Source organism: Cyclopterus lumpus, chromosome 4 (genome assembly GCF_009769545.1).
Source record: "Cyclopterus lumpus isolate fCycLum1 chromosome 4, fCycLum1.pri, whole genome shotgun sequence".
Taxonomy (NCBI): Eukaryota; Metazoa; Chordata; class Actinopteri; order Perciformes; family Cyclopteridae; genus Cyclopterus; species Cyclopterus lumpus.
In genome coordinates, this window is record NC_046969.1 from 21714044 (window position 1) to 21731280 (window position 17237).

Here is a 17237-nt window from a genome sequence, read left to right on the forward strand (position 1 = left end):
GTGCTGCCTGTCCCGTTGTGAACCATCTTCTGTGACGACCGTGTTGGCTTCTACAGTGAGGCCGCGGGGTCACGCAAAGGCCATTGCAGGGACCTTTATTGTCACTTTGTCACCGCGGTCCTAGTCGGTATTTAGCCTCTGCTAGTGGAGGCGGCTAAGCTGAGCATTATTAAAAGCGCATCACACTTTGGTTTTACTAAAGGCACCAAGTTGATCTTGGGTTGACTTTCAGTTGCTTCATTATGACTCCCTGCTGTGCTCGTATGAGGTGAAGAACTTGGTGCCATGTTACCAGATGGAGCACACGGGAGAGGAGAGATGATACTGGATGCCGCGTTGATGATCCCCATGCGGACACTGGGCTGTTGGAGCAGAACCAACAATCATCTGATATGCAACTGTTAAACTTGTGTGTTACTGAGAAAGAAATGCATAGCCAAAACATTGAAGCTTTAAACTGGATGCCAGTGTTAAGAGTATGTTCATGAGTAGCAACAGGCGAAGGCGCTGCAAAGCATCATCCCGCCATTGAGTGCGTTTCTGTAAGGTGCCCAACAAAGAACTGTGTGTTGTTGAACCAGACCAATTCACTCCTAGTTAGCCATATCCACCACAACAGCAGAGGGTGAAGTAGTGAGATGGGGCTTCCCCCGCCAAACTTGTCATAAAGCCTTTTCAATATATACTTATTAGCGATGGAGCCTTCTTGTTCCACTCGATGCCTCGGTTTCATGTTTTTCTGTTGACCTTGAATACTCTGCTCCCCTCCTCAGCTCCCTTTAGACACACTTCCTACACGTCTCCTATCCTGCAAGTCCTGTAGAAGCAGGAAGTATTATTTTTAAAGATTTACAAACACAAAAAAAGGCTGGGGATTTCTATTAAATATATCCACACGGGATCCACACTTGTCCCTCTCAGCTCATGCCGTGTCTCGCCTGCGTGGACTGTCAGACAGGCAGCAGAGATGCTGTGTGGCAGATGCCGGTGGACATTTGGTTGTGGGCGGCCGTGTCAGAGCTACAGTCTGTCACATCGGCTCCCTGTGGACCTGCCACCTGACTCACTCGCAATTGAAAAGACCGAGAGGTCGTGGAAGGTCTGGCGAAGTCTTTCTTTCTCTCGTCGTCTCACCCCAGTCTGTCCATAGCTTGGAGGAGGAGACTCTCCCTACCATTACAAAGTGTCTCACAGCTTGATTGTGAGTGCTTAAGAGACGACATAATGCAGCCATTTGAAGGAAATAGGTTGAATACCATAAAAGGTTTAGATAAAAAAAAGTCACTTTCTTTGTGTTTTAGAGAAGGCTCGTCTCACTGAGGCTTTCCCTAAAAGTGACCAATGCTGCTCTCAGATGTATATTCTTTACAATTACAACTAATTCTGAGCGTTGGCTGCTCCATTACGTAAAGGACACATAAAGGATTCGATAAATAAGAGTGATATCATTCTGTGCAATAAGCAGCAGGGAAATGGAAAGGTGACTCATGTAATGATTAAAGTCAAGCAGTGTGTCCTGTTTTGTGGAGTTGGCATCATTTACTAGACAGACTGCATGCAAGAGCTGATTACGTCATTATCTGAGCCTTATTTGCGGCCTTGTTGAAAGAAATTTTTTAAAAAAAGGGAGAAATAATTGGTTTTAATCCAATTTGTCATTTTCATACTTTCTCGAAGTGACAGGGCACAGTTTCTGTAAAATATCCACATACAAATATTTACATATCGGCAGACAATGAACCCACTAATAATCTGCATACAGCACTGCATTTAAAAAACAATTCATTAACAGATGAACACATTGGTCAACATATTTTTTTGCTTAAAATAATAAATGTCAATAATTTTAGGATGAAAACAAATGTTTGAAATCTTAACATGAGACACATAGAACATTTGTATTTCTAAAACTCATAAAAGACGAGTTATTATTAATTATTATAATTATGCTGATTTAACTGTTATAATTATGCTGATTTAACCGTGAACATGTATTCTCGACCTTGAAAACAGTCAGTCAAAACATAATCTGAGTCCATTAATATATGCTTTCAGTCGCACCTCGTGGTCTTCCTCAGTGGATGGACATATGAGGACGTGGCTCCGTACCTACAACGGACCCTTCTATGCATTTATTTATTTAATGACGACAGATGTGTAAATGTTACACAATAAGACCAACATATCAATAGGGTATGACATTAAATAAATAAAGTACGAATGGCCACTATCTGAAGAGAACCGCACAAGTAAACGTGAGTCGGAACCGTATATTTTTTTACGGCACACTTGTCTCCGCAAGGCCACGGACATATTTAGCAGTGACACACAAAGCTCTTGCGTTTCCGGCCAGCTCAGCGCGTCAGCCCTTTGCGGTGTTGTCAGTTTACAGCCCGTCAGACGCTGGTACCAGTTACCTGTAACGCTCGCTGGGCCGCGGAGAAACACACACACACGCACACACACACGCGCGGAGATGGTGCTGCTGACGATGATCGCGCGGCTGGCGGACGGCCTGCCGTTAGCCGCCTCAATGCAGGAGGACGAGCAGGTTAAAATATCATATATTTGTTGTTGTTGTTGTTGCTAGCAGTCTGTTCGCTGTTGTCGGTGCAGGCTTTGAACGCCTCTAGGTTGACACGTTAGCTAACGTAGCTGCTTGGAAGGCCCCGGATGTACGTACACAGCCTTTTTTTTAAAATTTACGTAGAGCAGCTGACTCGGAGCAGGTCAAGGTTTGAACTCTGACCTTTTTATACAGATGCAGCTTCTGGTCCATTTGAAGGTTGTATAACTTCAGCTGTAAGGTCTGTGAGGCTTACAAAAAAAAAGCCCAGTTCAGGTATTTAAAGTCTGCTTTCCACAGTCATGCACATCTATGTGTTGTACCAAAAGCAAAGAGGGTTTGCCAAAACATTCTTTTTTATCAGTTTTTGATTGAATAATAAAGTTGTAACACCTGATTTAAAGGCACAGGTGAGCATCTTTTCCAGTAGAACGTTTCAGAATGCAGGTCAATGGGTACATATTTCAGATTTTAGCTGAATATATATACATTTCTGCACGTATGTATGTATGTATGTATGTATGTTGGACCGATAAGAAACCAGAAACAGCTCAAATTCTATGTTTGAAATACAGCAAAAACAGTGTTGCTTTTACAGGCTGTGTCCACCAGATGGCGCTGGCATGTTTTTTTAAACGGTAAAAGGATCTGCTCAGTAGATGCTTGCCATTTAACACCAAATGTAACCATTTTTGTTCTTTCTTTTTTTTTTTTTTTTAAGAATACTGGCTGAAATAATGTTAAATGTTAGAATGTCTTAATGACCGAGTGGTTCAGATGCAACCTCCCTTGTTCGATTGCATCATGTCATGAACCACCAAAAAAAAAAAAAACATTTCGCCTCCAAACTCCAAATGGACACAAACATTTAACACTTAACATATGAGAAATGTTAAAAATGGTCGGCATTGTGACATGTTAAGTTGTTGCATTATGTTTGCGCATGACCTACCAGGAGTCTAACATATTTCCCTTCCACTCTCTTATTTGCTCTCATAAAGGGAAGTGAAAAGGTTTGTTGTGTCTCTGCTCTGTGCTTCAACATCATACGTGTGTATCTGTGATGCTACAGTGTTGCTGTAAATAATCTGTCATTTGCTAGAGTCAACCACACCCAGGAAATCAATACCATCCACCATCCAAATGCTGGCTATACATTACCTCAAACAGCTGGGGTGGCTTTTCGTTCTTTTAAAAAAAAACAAAAAAACACAGCAAACATTGCCTCTTCAGTCTCAGGCGAAGCATCACTCTGCTGAGTCTGACTGTAGTGTTTATTTCAAGCACACTTTACAGGCGGTTGCTATTTTTGTCTGTCTTGATAAGCACTACAGTAAAAATCACATTCTTATGTATGTCTTTTCTAGTGCTACAATAGTGACATTTGCTTGTGAGCACCACCTGCAAACGTAGCATACTAAAGTATATTTCTTGACTCGAGTAAACACCATATTTCTTGTGTGAGTTGTGAGTGAGTCGATTTGTTACTGACCAGATTTTTGTTCCCCTCCCCCCCATCTGTTCAGTTGGGTCGGGACCTCCAGCAGTATCAGAGTCAAGCGAAGCAGCTCTTCAGGAAACTTAATGATCAGAGTCCCACACGCTGCACTTTAGAGGCTGGCTCCATGGCATTTCAGTGAGTATGAAGAAGAACATGAATACAGCGGAAAACAGTATAACACAGTGGCATAGAACACAAATACATGTTAATAATTAATGTTCTCCTTGCAGCTATTTCATAGAGAAGGGCGTGTGCTACCTGGTGCTGTGTGAAGCCAGCTTTGCCAAGAAGCTGGCCTTCGCTTACCTCGAAGACCTGCAGGCAGAGTTTCATGAGCAGCACGGAAAGAGGGTGCCCACTGTTTCCCGGCCCTACTCCTTCATCGAGTTTGGTAAGAGAGGGAGCCAGGAGCTTCTGCTTCTCTGGGCCCGAAAAGTTAAAATGCATTGCCGGGCGTTAATATGTTGCATTGTATGTGCAGTTGTGATGACACATGGGGGGGGGGGGGGAGACACAAATCTGCCTTTTTCCTCTCCAGATACCCATCTCTCTTCACTTCAGTGCTCCCGATTGCATACATTTAGCATTTTATAACTTTTTACAGACTTTTCTGACTCCTGCTTTGAAAAACAATCAATAGGAGCCAACTCGTATGCCGCTCCTCTAGTTTATTATGGCACTGATTTAAATTTATCAGAGAGGGGGATTTGTCGAACACAAAGATAGTCTCCCATTAACATCTTTTTAATTATTGTGTCCCTCCTCAGACACCTACATCCAAAAAACCAAGAAGTCGTACATTGACAGCCGAGCGAGGAGGAATCTGGGCAGCATCAACACGGAGCTGCAGGACGTCCAGAGGATCATGGTGGCGAACATAGAGGAGGTGCTGCAGAGAGGAGAGGCTCTCTCTGGTAAGAGCCACATCGATGCAGTGTGTCCTCCTCCCGATAAACGCGAGGAGTGGCCCTCCTCATATTCACGCTGTGATCCTCATCAATGTGTGTCTCTCCCTCGCCTCCTTTTATCCACTCTCCTCGTGTGTTTGGATCTCCCCTCCCCATCCCCCTTCCCTCCTCTCCTTTCTCTGCAGCGCTGGACTCCAAGGCCAGCAACTTGTCCAGCCTGTCGAAGAAGTACCGGAGCGACGCCAAGTACCTGAACACCCGCTCCACCTATGCCAAGCTGGCGGCCGGTGGTGTGTTTTTCATCATGCTCATTGTCTATGTACGCTTCTGGTGGCTCTGAGAGAGAGAGAGAGAGAGGGAGAAAAGAGGTATTGAAATGAAAGATGAGCTGTACAGAGAGTCTGCAGACACGCAACAAAATAACAGGATGCCTGCTCTTAAGACTTTGCAGACATACCACCGCCCATTTCGTTCTCACCTGTCCCCATGGATGTGTGATCCGAATATATATATATATATATATATATATATATATATATATATATATATATATATATATATATATATATATATATATATATATATGATTACATAATATTATTAACAATTATTCCGCAGTGCACTAGTAGACCTCAGTGGAAATGAGTGAATGTGTCCGTGTGGGTTGATTGCTCTGCTTTTGTAGGTGATTGGTTTCAAAGTGTGGAAAGAAAATGAAGAGAAACACAAGTTTCCTGTCTTTGCGCGTTTCCAAAGCTCTACTGTGCTGTCACGGGACCGATTTCATCTGGCATCCGGTCTAATAATACAGAAAACAATAACTATCCTATCACATGGGTATCCGCATTCATTAATATTATAATCACAGTGGTGATGGCTTGACGGGCCTGGACAACATCCAGTACGGACCACAGATACACCGATTTTTGGGGAAAACACGACATTTGTTCTTTTAGTTGAATCGGCTCGACAACAAAATAGGAAAAGTCATTTAGGTATACTGAGTACTTAAAAAAATAAATAAATGTGTTAGTCTTGCAAAATGCAAATTCACCCCTGTCAAATATAGCCAATATTGTTCACCCTTTATGGGAATTCATAAGGGACTGTACAGAAACTATTAGGGAGTCAGAAAATGGGGGAGGAGGATGTATATATTTTTCTTCTTCTTATTGCCGAAAGGAGGCGTGTCCGACTTTCTTTTTGAAGGTGCTGAATTTGAAATTCAGAGCATTAATAATGCAGCAAAGAATAACGTAATGGCGCCCAGAGCAGAGAATGACTCCCCTCTTTTTGTGTGTCGTAATCCGAGCTTCTCTGTGCTTTGTTTACATATCCAGTCTGGCCCCGCGTGTGCGTGTGCACGTGCGTGTGCGCGCCCCACTGGCTAGCTAGTAGCCGCTGCAGTTAACAATGCCACCCTCTGGTTCCCCCCTCAGGTAAACGCTGTCGGCTCTATCGGCACAGTTGCCGTCGCCATGTTGCCAATTCCTCAATCACAGATGGGCTCTGAATTTTTAATTGAGCACCTTTTTTTTATTTTTTATGTTTGATTCCAGCCCTCAAATCATATAGTAACACACATGGTTGTCGTGTTCACAGCGGGTTATGAAGGTGCCCTTTTCTCATACGCAGAGAGCAGCAATCGTCCCTTTTCACAACAGCCGTTTTGACATGAAAATACTTGACTGAATTAATCAATAACAGGGCCATAATTAATTTTATTAATTACCCTTGTGTTTACCCTGCTATGTATGACATGGCTGCTGTGATAAATGTCCTGTCAACTTTTATTTTATATTTTTTCCCCATCACACTCAACTAGCTAATAGGATAAATTATGAGAATCAGAATATGGAAATGTATGTGTGTACAATTAATACTGATTAAATGATCTTGTTACCTCCTTCACTTTCGCCTTCATCACAACAAAATATAATGTGCCATATCAAGTTGGCCAATATTATTATTATATAAGTTAAGCCTACTAATTAGTATGTCTTTATTCTAAAATAGAGGGTGGCTGGAATATTCATAGGGGAGGGTCCAGAGGAAATATGAATGATGCTGGAGGAAGCCCTGTTTCTTCAACCCCCCCTCCCTACCCTTTTTTAAATAACTGTGGTACAGTCCCTAACCTGACCTCAGCAGAGTGTATCCATACTCCTTTTAGCCTCTCTTGCACCGTGACTGTGTGGACCAGCACCTTTCTGTAACCAGGCATACACACATATAAGATGTCTGGTGTGGGGTCCTTTCTTTTTCATTTTGTACAAAGTGTCAACGTGTAGACTCGATTTAAAAGTGAATTCAGGCCGAGAGACACAGGTGCTCTCGGCTGGAAGGGGACGCCTTCTCCTTTTTCTGTTCCGTCTGCTATATATGAATAAAAATCATTTGCACAAAACGCACTTCCTGTCTGGTCAGATGTTCTTCATCTGGGAATGTAAATAGAGGTGTTTGCATTATGAAGTTATAGGAGATGCTCACTGTTGGAGAAGCCATCTATGCAGAATACACACACAAGACTGCATATTGCCACCGGTTTAAATTATTATCTGGATCCTAGGCTATTGAAATGCAAAACGTGGGGTTTTCTAAGACAGGAACAGGTCACAGCAGTTAAAATTGGACATGCGTTGTCATTTAAATAGTCTTAAATGACCGTCTGAATAATATACAGTGTGTAAAAGAAAACTTCCAGGGAAACAACTCTCTTTTATAAAAAATGGGGGAAAACATCAATTAAAAAAACCCACGTCTTCTGTGAAGGATTCTCAGTGACTCAGAGGGCCCCTCCACGTATTTCCCAGAAACACTTTCACTTCACCCTCATGCTGTTTGCCACCAGAAACACGCTCTGGTGATACCGCTCTTGACCAGCAGGGGGAGTCCTTTCCTCACTGTTGCACTGATGAAGAAAGAAAGAAAGAAAAAAAAGCTCCAAATCTCCCTGACTTGCAACTTCTGCTGCTGACAGTGGCCTTCTGCTAGCTGAGCTCCAAATCATAGGGTTTTGAAAAGGACGGAAAAAATATAGGCTTCAGCTTCTGGGATGGAAGAGAAAGGAAAAAAAAAAAGGAAAAGCAGACTGTTGCAGATGCAGGGTTTTGTACCGCATAACAGTTAAAAGAAACAAATACGAGGATTGTAAGAAGCTGACTCTTCAACCTGAGGTAGAACAGGAAATGTCAGGGGAGAAATGAGAAGCAGCAGCGGGTAGCGTGCCAAAAAACTAACCACAGGGCACAGGCTGACCTTTTCACCTCTCAAGGGAAGTAAGTATTTGTGAGTTTGGCCTCTTTCTTTGTAATCTTGTTCCAGGAAAAGATCTTTTTGCAAACCTTACTTTTGATTGACTGCCTCTGTTGGAGATGACTACCTATTTGTGATTGTATCTCTGAATACCACACCGTGGTCACATGTTCAGCCGTCTCTCTCCTGTCAGATTCAGTCGTATACCCTGTGTGTGCCACCACTTTCCCAGCCATTCTCTCCACCTTTAAACCTGTCGGCCTTCTGTTCCATTCATTATTACATCTGTTGAAGAATATCAGTATTTTTCTTTTTTTTAAGACAATTTCTTTAATTGATTTTCAAGATACGCATTATTAGAAATCAACAAGTCATAACAAAAAGTTTTAAAAAGATAGGTTTCTTGCTATCAGCAATGTGACTTGATAATACTGTTGTTTCTTCCTCTGCCACTAAGTTTCTAGTTGTTCAGGGCATTAAAGTTTCTCCAAATAGCCACATTTTAATTTTTGTCACGGCAGAAACCAGGAAGTAAAAATAAACTTGAGTAATAGAGTACAATCTATGTGTGTGTGTGTGTGTGTGTGTGTGTGTGTGTGTAAATGTCACAGTGATTAAAGAGAGGACAACATACCTTTCTCTCCCTCCGGCACTTTCTCCCCTTCCTCTGCAGGTTACCATAGCAGCAGCGAGTGTGTGACAGTCATGTGAAAACGAAGTTGATTGGATTAAAATACTTTGTGTGATCAAGGGTCAGGAATACGTTGCATGTACTAAACACACATGGCCTGATTTAAACACACGCACACACACACACACACTAAGTCACAAACCAAGACAGGTAGAAAGGTTGCAGTGCCCTCCTCACATTTATCTGCCTTAACATGTGGCGTTCACACACACACGCAAACTCTCATTACCCCGTCGTGATTAGATTTCCTGTCAAAGGCGCAGACGCAACCACAAGACCGTTCATTCACCCACATTCGTCTTCTCCGGAGTCTCGTGCAACCTTAGTGAAAACGGCACCTAAGAGCAACGTGACCTTGGCCGTGACCTTCAGCTAACATCGCCTCCGCTTCACTGGAAAAGTCAAGCATGCAAATTCAGACGGTTTCAGTCGTGTTTCCCGTCACTTCACGCGAGCTTTCAACTTGTTCTGCAACACGGCAGCGCGGCGTGTTGAGTTGCGAATGCACTGATCGATCCCGAGGGGTTGCCCATATCCACCCAACGTCTTCCTTATGAGGAGGCCACACCAGAGACCTATTTGTAAAGGGTCTGTCCCACTCTGACAAATTCATCTACTGCCCTGAGACTGACAAGAACTTGATCTCTGACAGGATGTGACACAAAAGAAGAAGAAAAAAGACCCTCACACAGTTTAATTAGCATGCTAAATCACTGGGTTAAAAAGAGACCTTATTTGGATCAGTGAAGCACTTACACAATACTGGGTTAGTTTGACCCAGTTTTAAATCTATAAACAGATTCTACATACAACAAGCACACGTTTTACCTTAAAACTGTGACAAATGAATCGTCAGCACAAAACTGCAAATAATACACATATTATTAACACTCAGCAACACAAAGGGACCTATATAAGTCTACAAAGAGCGGCAGTAGATTCTAAAGCTTCACAACCTTATTTTAGTTGAATAAACTAAGAGTCTACGCTCTACAGTGTGTAGGCGCAGCGGTGCTTTTAGCTAAATGGCAATATTAGCATAGTAACAGGGTCACAATGTTTACCATGGTTGCTATCTTCGTTTAGCGTGTTAGCATGCTAACATTTGCTAATAAGCTCCAAACACCAAGCTCAGGCAGATGGGAATGTCCTTAGTTTTACGGGGTTTTGGTCATAAACTTAAGTATCGGGCCAACAGAATTATTGACCTGATAATGACCCCAGGTGAAAGGGTAAGGGGATCAGAGTTTTCACAATTCAACCTCAGAGGACCATGGATGCTACATGTCACAGGAATGCATTCAGAAGTTGTCTAGCGATTTTAAATCAAAGTCAAAGCCAAAGTCAGCTTTATTTGTCATTTCTTCGATGTGCAAACATACAAAGATCTGAAATTATGTTTCTCCCCTTGTCCAACATAACGTGATAAAAGTGATAATAATAATAATAATAATGATAATAAAGTGCAAAACAGATAACAACAAAGAACATGTAGACAGCATATAAGTTAAGATACTATAAAAACTATGAGACTTTACATGTGTATTTTAGCAGCAATCGGACATGGAGTTTTAGCAGCATAATTTAGACGTATGTGTCTAAAAGGGGAGTGGGAGAGTGGGAAAAAAACTAATTGTTTAAGAAAAGTCAGGGTTTTACCGAGATACTTGATCTATAAACCATAAACATATGTGCAACATGTGGTATAATCAATCGAGTAGATGTCTTCAAGGTCATTAGAATTCATCCTCAGGACCTTTAATATCTGGGGTGAATTTCATGGCAATCCAATAGTCGTTGAGATAACCTCGTCACCCTCATAGAAACAAGTCAGAGGATCACCAGGGTCACTATGAAGAAACCTCTGGGCACCATGAATGTCATTACAAACGTTCACAGCAATACATAATGACATAATTAAATATGTGGTTTTGATGATCATTTCCTGTAAATTCACAGTTCAAACGAAACACAATCTAAACTCTTTCTCTTGCTGCATATTTGCAGGACTTGATAAGAAAATACTGTTTTCCTTGAACTGTCTTAATTTCACATCACATTTTTGTTCAGTCATTCAAATAGAAATGATGTATAAAAGGGAAGTTTCCCTCGGTACATATGTAGTGTGGTAGATAGGTACATGTGGACCACAACAAGGAAGTTGTGCCATCTATCTGTAATGGCAATAATACAAAATTTAAAAAAACATGTTCCATCCCATATCAAACCTGCTTCCCACCTCATTCCAGATCACTTCCCTTTCATCCTCTTCCCTCAAACTCCCGTCTGGTCCAATCAGAGCACAGGGAAGCTGCGGTGACAGCAGCTGTATGGCAGAGGAGAGGGTCATAAAACGCAGAAGGCTGAAAGAGGAAGTTGAGGTACCTGGTGAGTTATTGCCCCCCAAACGCACACACTGGGTCCTGGGAACCGGGAACTTCTCACAGGGGGGGTCAGTGTGGAGTGTCTTCCACCGGCCTGGACCGGCTCTGTACTCCATTTGTCCTTTATCACCTCATCACAGACCAGTGATGACCCCCCCCCCCCCCACACCCCCTCCACACACACACACACACATTACCGTCATAATACTGCATGAGAGTCTATCTAAAAAAGAACAGACATTTAACTCTGTAATAAAAAGGATGTAATAAACGACCCTTTTTTCCCACCACTACATAGATACCCGCACCTCATATTGAGTGATTGCCCTTTAGGTGTATATGAATATGCCTCAAACAAAAACAGGATAAAGAGTGGGAAGAAAGAAATGTGAGTGAAAGTGAGAAAGAGGAGGAACAAAAGACATTCACATACATAAATGTATGTAACACTGGGGCAGACTTGTCACCTGGTCGAAAACACACCTCTGCAATGTTGAATTGTTCTGTAAAGGTCCCCGATTAACGTTCTTTACAAACTTTCTCTCATTTCCCAGCGTTTCCCATTTATCTCCCAAAGTTCTCCAAATAACAACGTTGGTTTATTAATAGTGTCATGTCTGACACACACACACACACACACAATGCGGAGCTGCGCCTGTGAGAAAGTGAGGGCTCGAGTGTGAATTCCAGCCATGCCTGTCTTTTAGCAGCTTGTGAATTTATGATGCAATTAACCCTGGAAGATATGCCGAGCACACTCACTTTACACTCTCTATAACTTTCGGCGTGCGAGTTAAACACACAAAACGTGGAGAGATGTGATGAATTGAGCGTGGACATGTGCTGGAAAAGGCTCAACCATGTAAAAGACGTCTCACGCTTCCGATTGTCTACGTTTCATATGATTTTAATTTTTTTTTTTTTTTTTTTTGCCAGGTCCTCTTGTTTTAAAAAGAAATATATATATAATCATTTGTGCACTTGATCACTTCAACCCACACACTGTGTTTTAATCCGGGTTATCTTTCAGCGGGGCTCCTCCTCTCGACCCCGTCCCGGCTGTTCCCGTCCCATCAGTGCGGTGAGCATCATGGGCTGTGGCAGATTAGTTTGACCTCCTGCACCCCCTGGGCCTCGGGGAGCAGGGGGGGGGGGGGCACGGGTTCAAATGTGCGTGTCAGTATTTTTGTGTGTTTATGTTTTCGACACATGCACAAGTGTGCATGCATCTGTGCTTAAATGTGTGTCTCCTAATGTATTTATGTTGAGACGACCATGGGTGGGGGTTGGCAGGACTGATTTGGCCCCCACTGTGACCTTTCTCAAAACCAATATCACCAGCAGTGGAGGTCAGGTCCTCCACTAGAACAACCTTCACTAAGATTGTTGTTATTCTCCCATACGTTGTGGTTATTTTTCTCATAAGGTCATTAAAAAAATAAAAAATAGAAAATAATTCATCATGAGTTACTTCCTCACTGAATTGGGCTCCAGGAGGCACCGCAGTGATGAGATAACTCAACATGTGGTTCCTATCGGCCTTTTTGTGGAAACCTTTTTGTGAGTCAAGAGAAGTGTTATCGATCCTTTCAGTTGCTGCTTGTTTGCATGCTTAGATTATTCACAATATTTACACCGTTGTCTTACTTTTAGCTTCAGATTGGCTCCCTGAGGCAGACAGTTCCTTCCTGAAGCACAGTTCTAGATCACTGAGCAATGTTTGCTCTCCTCAAATGAGAGTCTTGCATGCATGAGTGCATTGTGTGTGTGTGTGTGTGCGCATGTGTGTTTTTGTGTATTCAAAATCAGTTTTCTAATCAGTGTTCCCAAATGGCATTAAAAACCATCACATTGCCTTGAGATTCTAGCTCGGCGACTTGCTCTAGTTTATCCCGGGGTTGTTTGTGACTGAGGGAGTTGGGAAGCGCGGCGGTGTATGTGTGTATGTGGGCGTACAGTATAAACCTCGCAGAATCCAGATGACACTGCCGGTTGCCCTTATTTTCCCACAGTGCAATATAAATAGCCTGCTAGTGTGGGGTGACGGCGGGCAGGCAGGGGCGCTCGAGGGAGGATCCCATCCACACACAACCACACATTCCCGTTCCACCTGGCCCTATAGGTCACTTACAGGATACACACAGACAGACAGACACACACACACACACACACACACACACACACACACCCTCCTCCTCCTCCGCCTCAGACCTTTCCTCTATGACCTGTTTCCTCATCTCTCTGCCAACTCCCCCTTTTCTCCTCATGGGGCACCCCTTGGTGTAGGTCTCTGCCTGCATCGCGCATGGTGACATCGGGCCCTCCCGCTTGCTGACTCTCCACCTTTGACCGCGATAGAACGCCATGAAACACACACACACACACACACCATCTTGATTTCTCACACGAACATCCCCTCCTTTCCGTCTGCAAAACGCTACTTCATAGTGTGACATACACGAAATGCCCAAAAGCTACAGCACGTCAACAACTAACGATATTGTCTGCAACGCGCTGCTGTTGGCTAAGCCAAGGGGGGCGTACAAAGTGACAATAAATCAAACGATTACACGGCCTCCGCCGAATGCTAACGTGCTGTATTACACACAGGAATTACAGTATGAAATGTTTTACGCTATTCTGCAGCAAATGATGAAAACTCAGGCCAGTGTAAAAAAAAAGAAGCCTTGCACAGATATGTTTACTTCCCACCAAGTAAATGATTACACTGATTTACAGCCGATCTGTGTGCTTTTATAAAGTGTGCACATTATCGACCCCGATGTTGACATTTGACTCATATAACCTCGAGTTCACACAAGAAAAATGGTTTGCTGCGATTACATATTTGGCAACCCTTAAATCCGCTCTGCGTCTCTCTGTAAATCACACACCATGTGGCTTTTCATCTTGATTATGCGGCTCCTGTGGCCGAACCCTTCCCCGTTGATGCTCGTGTCGAGGAGATCTGAAACGATACGCTCTCCAAGTACTATTTGTTATCGCGGCCGCCGAGCAGAACGCCCCCTTTTGCCCCCAGCTGATTTAGTTTAAAATCCTTTAGCACATTGCACATGTGACACAAATGCAAAAGCAGTCTATGGTTTATTTTTGACAGCACGTCGGTGAGAAAAGACGTGATAATCAACGCTAAATATACCCCCTTTAGCTTCCTGTGCCCCCCCCCCAGATCTGCTTACCCAGTAAAGACGATATTAGACAGCCGATGCTTCCGTCTGAAAGGAGCACAAGGGGAAATAAAAACTTCACACCCAATGCTCGACGTTCATGAATGCTCATATCAGCAAAGCCGGCGCAGAAATGCATGCTGGTCAACTCTTGGGGCCACCTCGTAAACCTGATCTCAGTGTCGCATACATAGCTGCCTTAAAGGTTCGCAAAAATGCTATGGTGCGGAAAGCTTGATATTAAGTATTAAGTGTCTGTGAAGCGCATAGAAGCAAATTAGTTGTCACAGCTGGGAAAAGTGAATCGGTCCCTGCCACTATACTAATTATAGAAAGGCATCATATATACACTTGGTACTGCCTCTCCTGCCTGCCAGCTCAGAACGTAAAGGCCGGGTCACTTCTCCTTGAATTACAGGCCCTGATTTGGTTTCCCATGGCTATCAAGTTGGGGGAAGATGGCGTGTTTACGGTTAAGGAGAGTGCACAAGCACACACACACTCCCTAGTGTAATCAGTCATTACTATCTGCCCTTTACATCCACGCCGTGAACACTATGTTCTGCACTATAAATCTACAGGCTGACAGCTGGACTGACTGATGAGCTCAGAATCAGTGTGAGGGGGCTCCAACGTTGATGAAAGCAGCTCTCGAACCGGCGGGGCAGAAGCCGACGGCTCAGATCCACGGCCACGCGTTTTCAAAATGTGCTGTATTAAAGCTGAAGTTATGATGACACACTTATTGATTCCCTTTGATTCCTGACAGTGGTTACTGCAAACACTTATTTTTCTTTTTTTCTAAATGTTTTTAGTACAAACAAACTTGTAATTATGTTATCTGCTTTTATTACCTGATAAATCTCAAACAAGAGATTGAAGTTGTTCATGTATTTATTACCAAGGTGGTTCAAAGGGATTTAGAGCATCAGTGAGACTGAGCCTTTATTTCTCCTCTTTGAAACTGTGTCGACGCCTTTCATCAGCGCAATGGCAAGAAGGAACTAATCAGCGTTTTTTCTGCTCACCAGGCTCATCCACACCCTTCCTCACCCCACCTTCCCCCGAGAGGCCCACATCTGGAGTGACATCATCAGGAAAACAGTGCCGGAGACAAAGAAAAGTCATCCTCTGATGTGATTTATACCACATCATCAGAGGGCTCACATGACCGTGAAATAGGAGAAGTATCCAAGTGTATGAGTCCGAATTTCATTTAGGAAGAAGAAAAAAAACACGACACAAATCAAATCAAAGGTCGACGGGCTTTTTGTGGCAGATTTAAACGTTTTAGCGAAAGATAACAATAAGCAATAAACAGCATCTGACCAAATGCCCGAACAACGTTTGTTGTGGCGCCAGCACATGACACCCAACCACGCATGGAGAGCAAGAGCTTGACATTGGCCTCAGCAACAAAAGCATTGTCAGTCCGGACCCCTGAGGAGATCAATTTGCTCCCCTCCGGTTGCAGGCCTTTCAGCAGGGTTGAATAGGGGACAGAGGGCCGGTCGCAGCAGCAGGAGGCTCTGCAATGTTTCTCTAGCGGGGTGTAAAGACAAACAAATCACTGGGATGAGACGTGGCCTTGTTATTGTGATGAGCCGGTGATTTACACCTGGATCATTCAGGCTGATAAGGTATGATTAGTTTGGGATTACTGTGGTCACTAACAGTTTAGAAAGCCAGTGTGAGTGTATGTCTGTGCACGAGGGAGGGAGTTGAAAGGGCAGTGTTGGCTTTCGCTCGTGTTTTACATTTGAGCACGAAAGTCGACCTTGCTTTCCAGAAAATAAGACAATGACGTGATTAAAAAAAAACGTTGTTTCTGGTGAGCAACAAGGACAATGTTTCATTGTGCAGGCTACGGACGACCTCGGCGTTAAAACATAGCCTTATTGACAACTGGGGCGGCAACTGTATTGATTAATCAGAATGATTATTTTGCCTGCTAATCAAGAAAATAATGAATTACAAATAACAATTGCCACAGGGATGCCTGTCATTTGCAATATAACATCATTAAATCAATTAACAGTGACTATATATATATATATATATATATATATATATATATATATATATATATATATATATATATATAATCTATTTTTAAACAGCTTATTTTCATATTTGAGATGCTGGAACCGAAGAATGTTGTCTTTCTTGGGTGATTTAAATTATCATTCCATTATTTAAATTGTTGCAATTTCCCTTATATTAAATAATCAATGAATTGACAAATAACTAAATGATTGAAAAAGCATTAAGATTATGTTATGGCAATGTGGTAATTGAAAAAAAAAAAAGATCTATAGATTATTCTTTCATTGCCTATTTGTATCTTATGAAACTTGCATTACACTTCCTTAAGATATATAGTTTTATTCGAGCACGAGTATTAAAAACCATCCCCTTCCAACCAAAATAGACATTTAACTCACCATAACTACTCCAGAACTTGACCTATATCTGAACCTGGGGAAGTGGTGACTAACCTGCAAACCTGCTCAACAGATCCTTCCCCTGATGTCATGATTTACGGTAACAACATCACGTTAGGTGCATCCTCAACCACATCGAATGGAGTGGATTGAAGAGGACTGGAAGACATTGTTTACCCAGATTTTTGTGTCAACTTTTAAAAAGTATATGTCACAGTCACGATTCTCATAACCAGTTTTTTAAGTGAGAACGATGCAGACAATGAACCACACGGACTGGCATTAACAGTTGTGATAACG

At 42.7% G+C, this 17237-nt stretch overlaps 1 protein-coding gene across 1 annotated transcript; it reads left to right on the forward strand.

Moving 5' to 3' along the window:
- The first annotated feature begins 2333 nt into the window (after positions 1-2333).
- Positions 2334-7386, forward strand: sec22bb (SEC22 homolog B, vesicle trafficking protein b). The gene is made up of 5 exons (XM_034530273.1): positions 2334-2551; positions 4093-4202; positions 4298-4458; positions 4835-4981; positions 5161-7386. The coding sequence occupies exons 1-5, from the start codon at positions 2477-2479 to the stop codon at positions 5313-5315; spliced, it is 648 nt and encodes a 215-aa protein (XP_034386164.1). The 5' UTR covers positions 2334-2476; the 3' UTR covers positions 5316-7386.
- The last annotated feature ends 9851 nt before the right edge of the window (positions 7387-17237 follow it).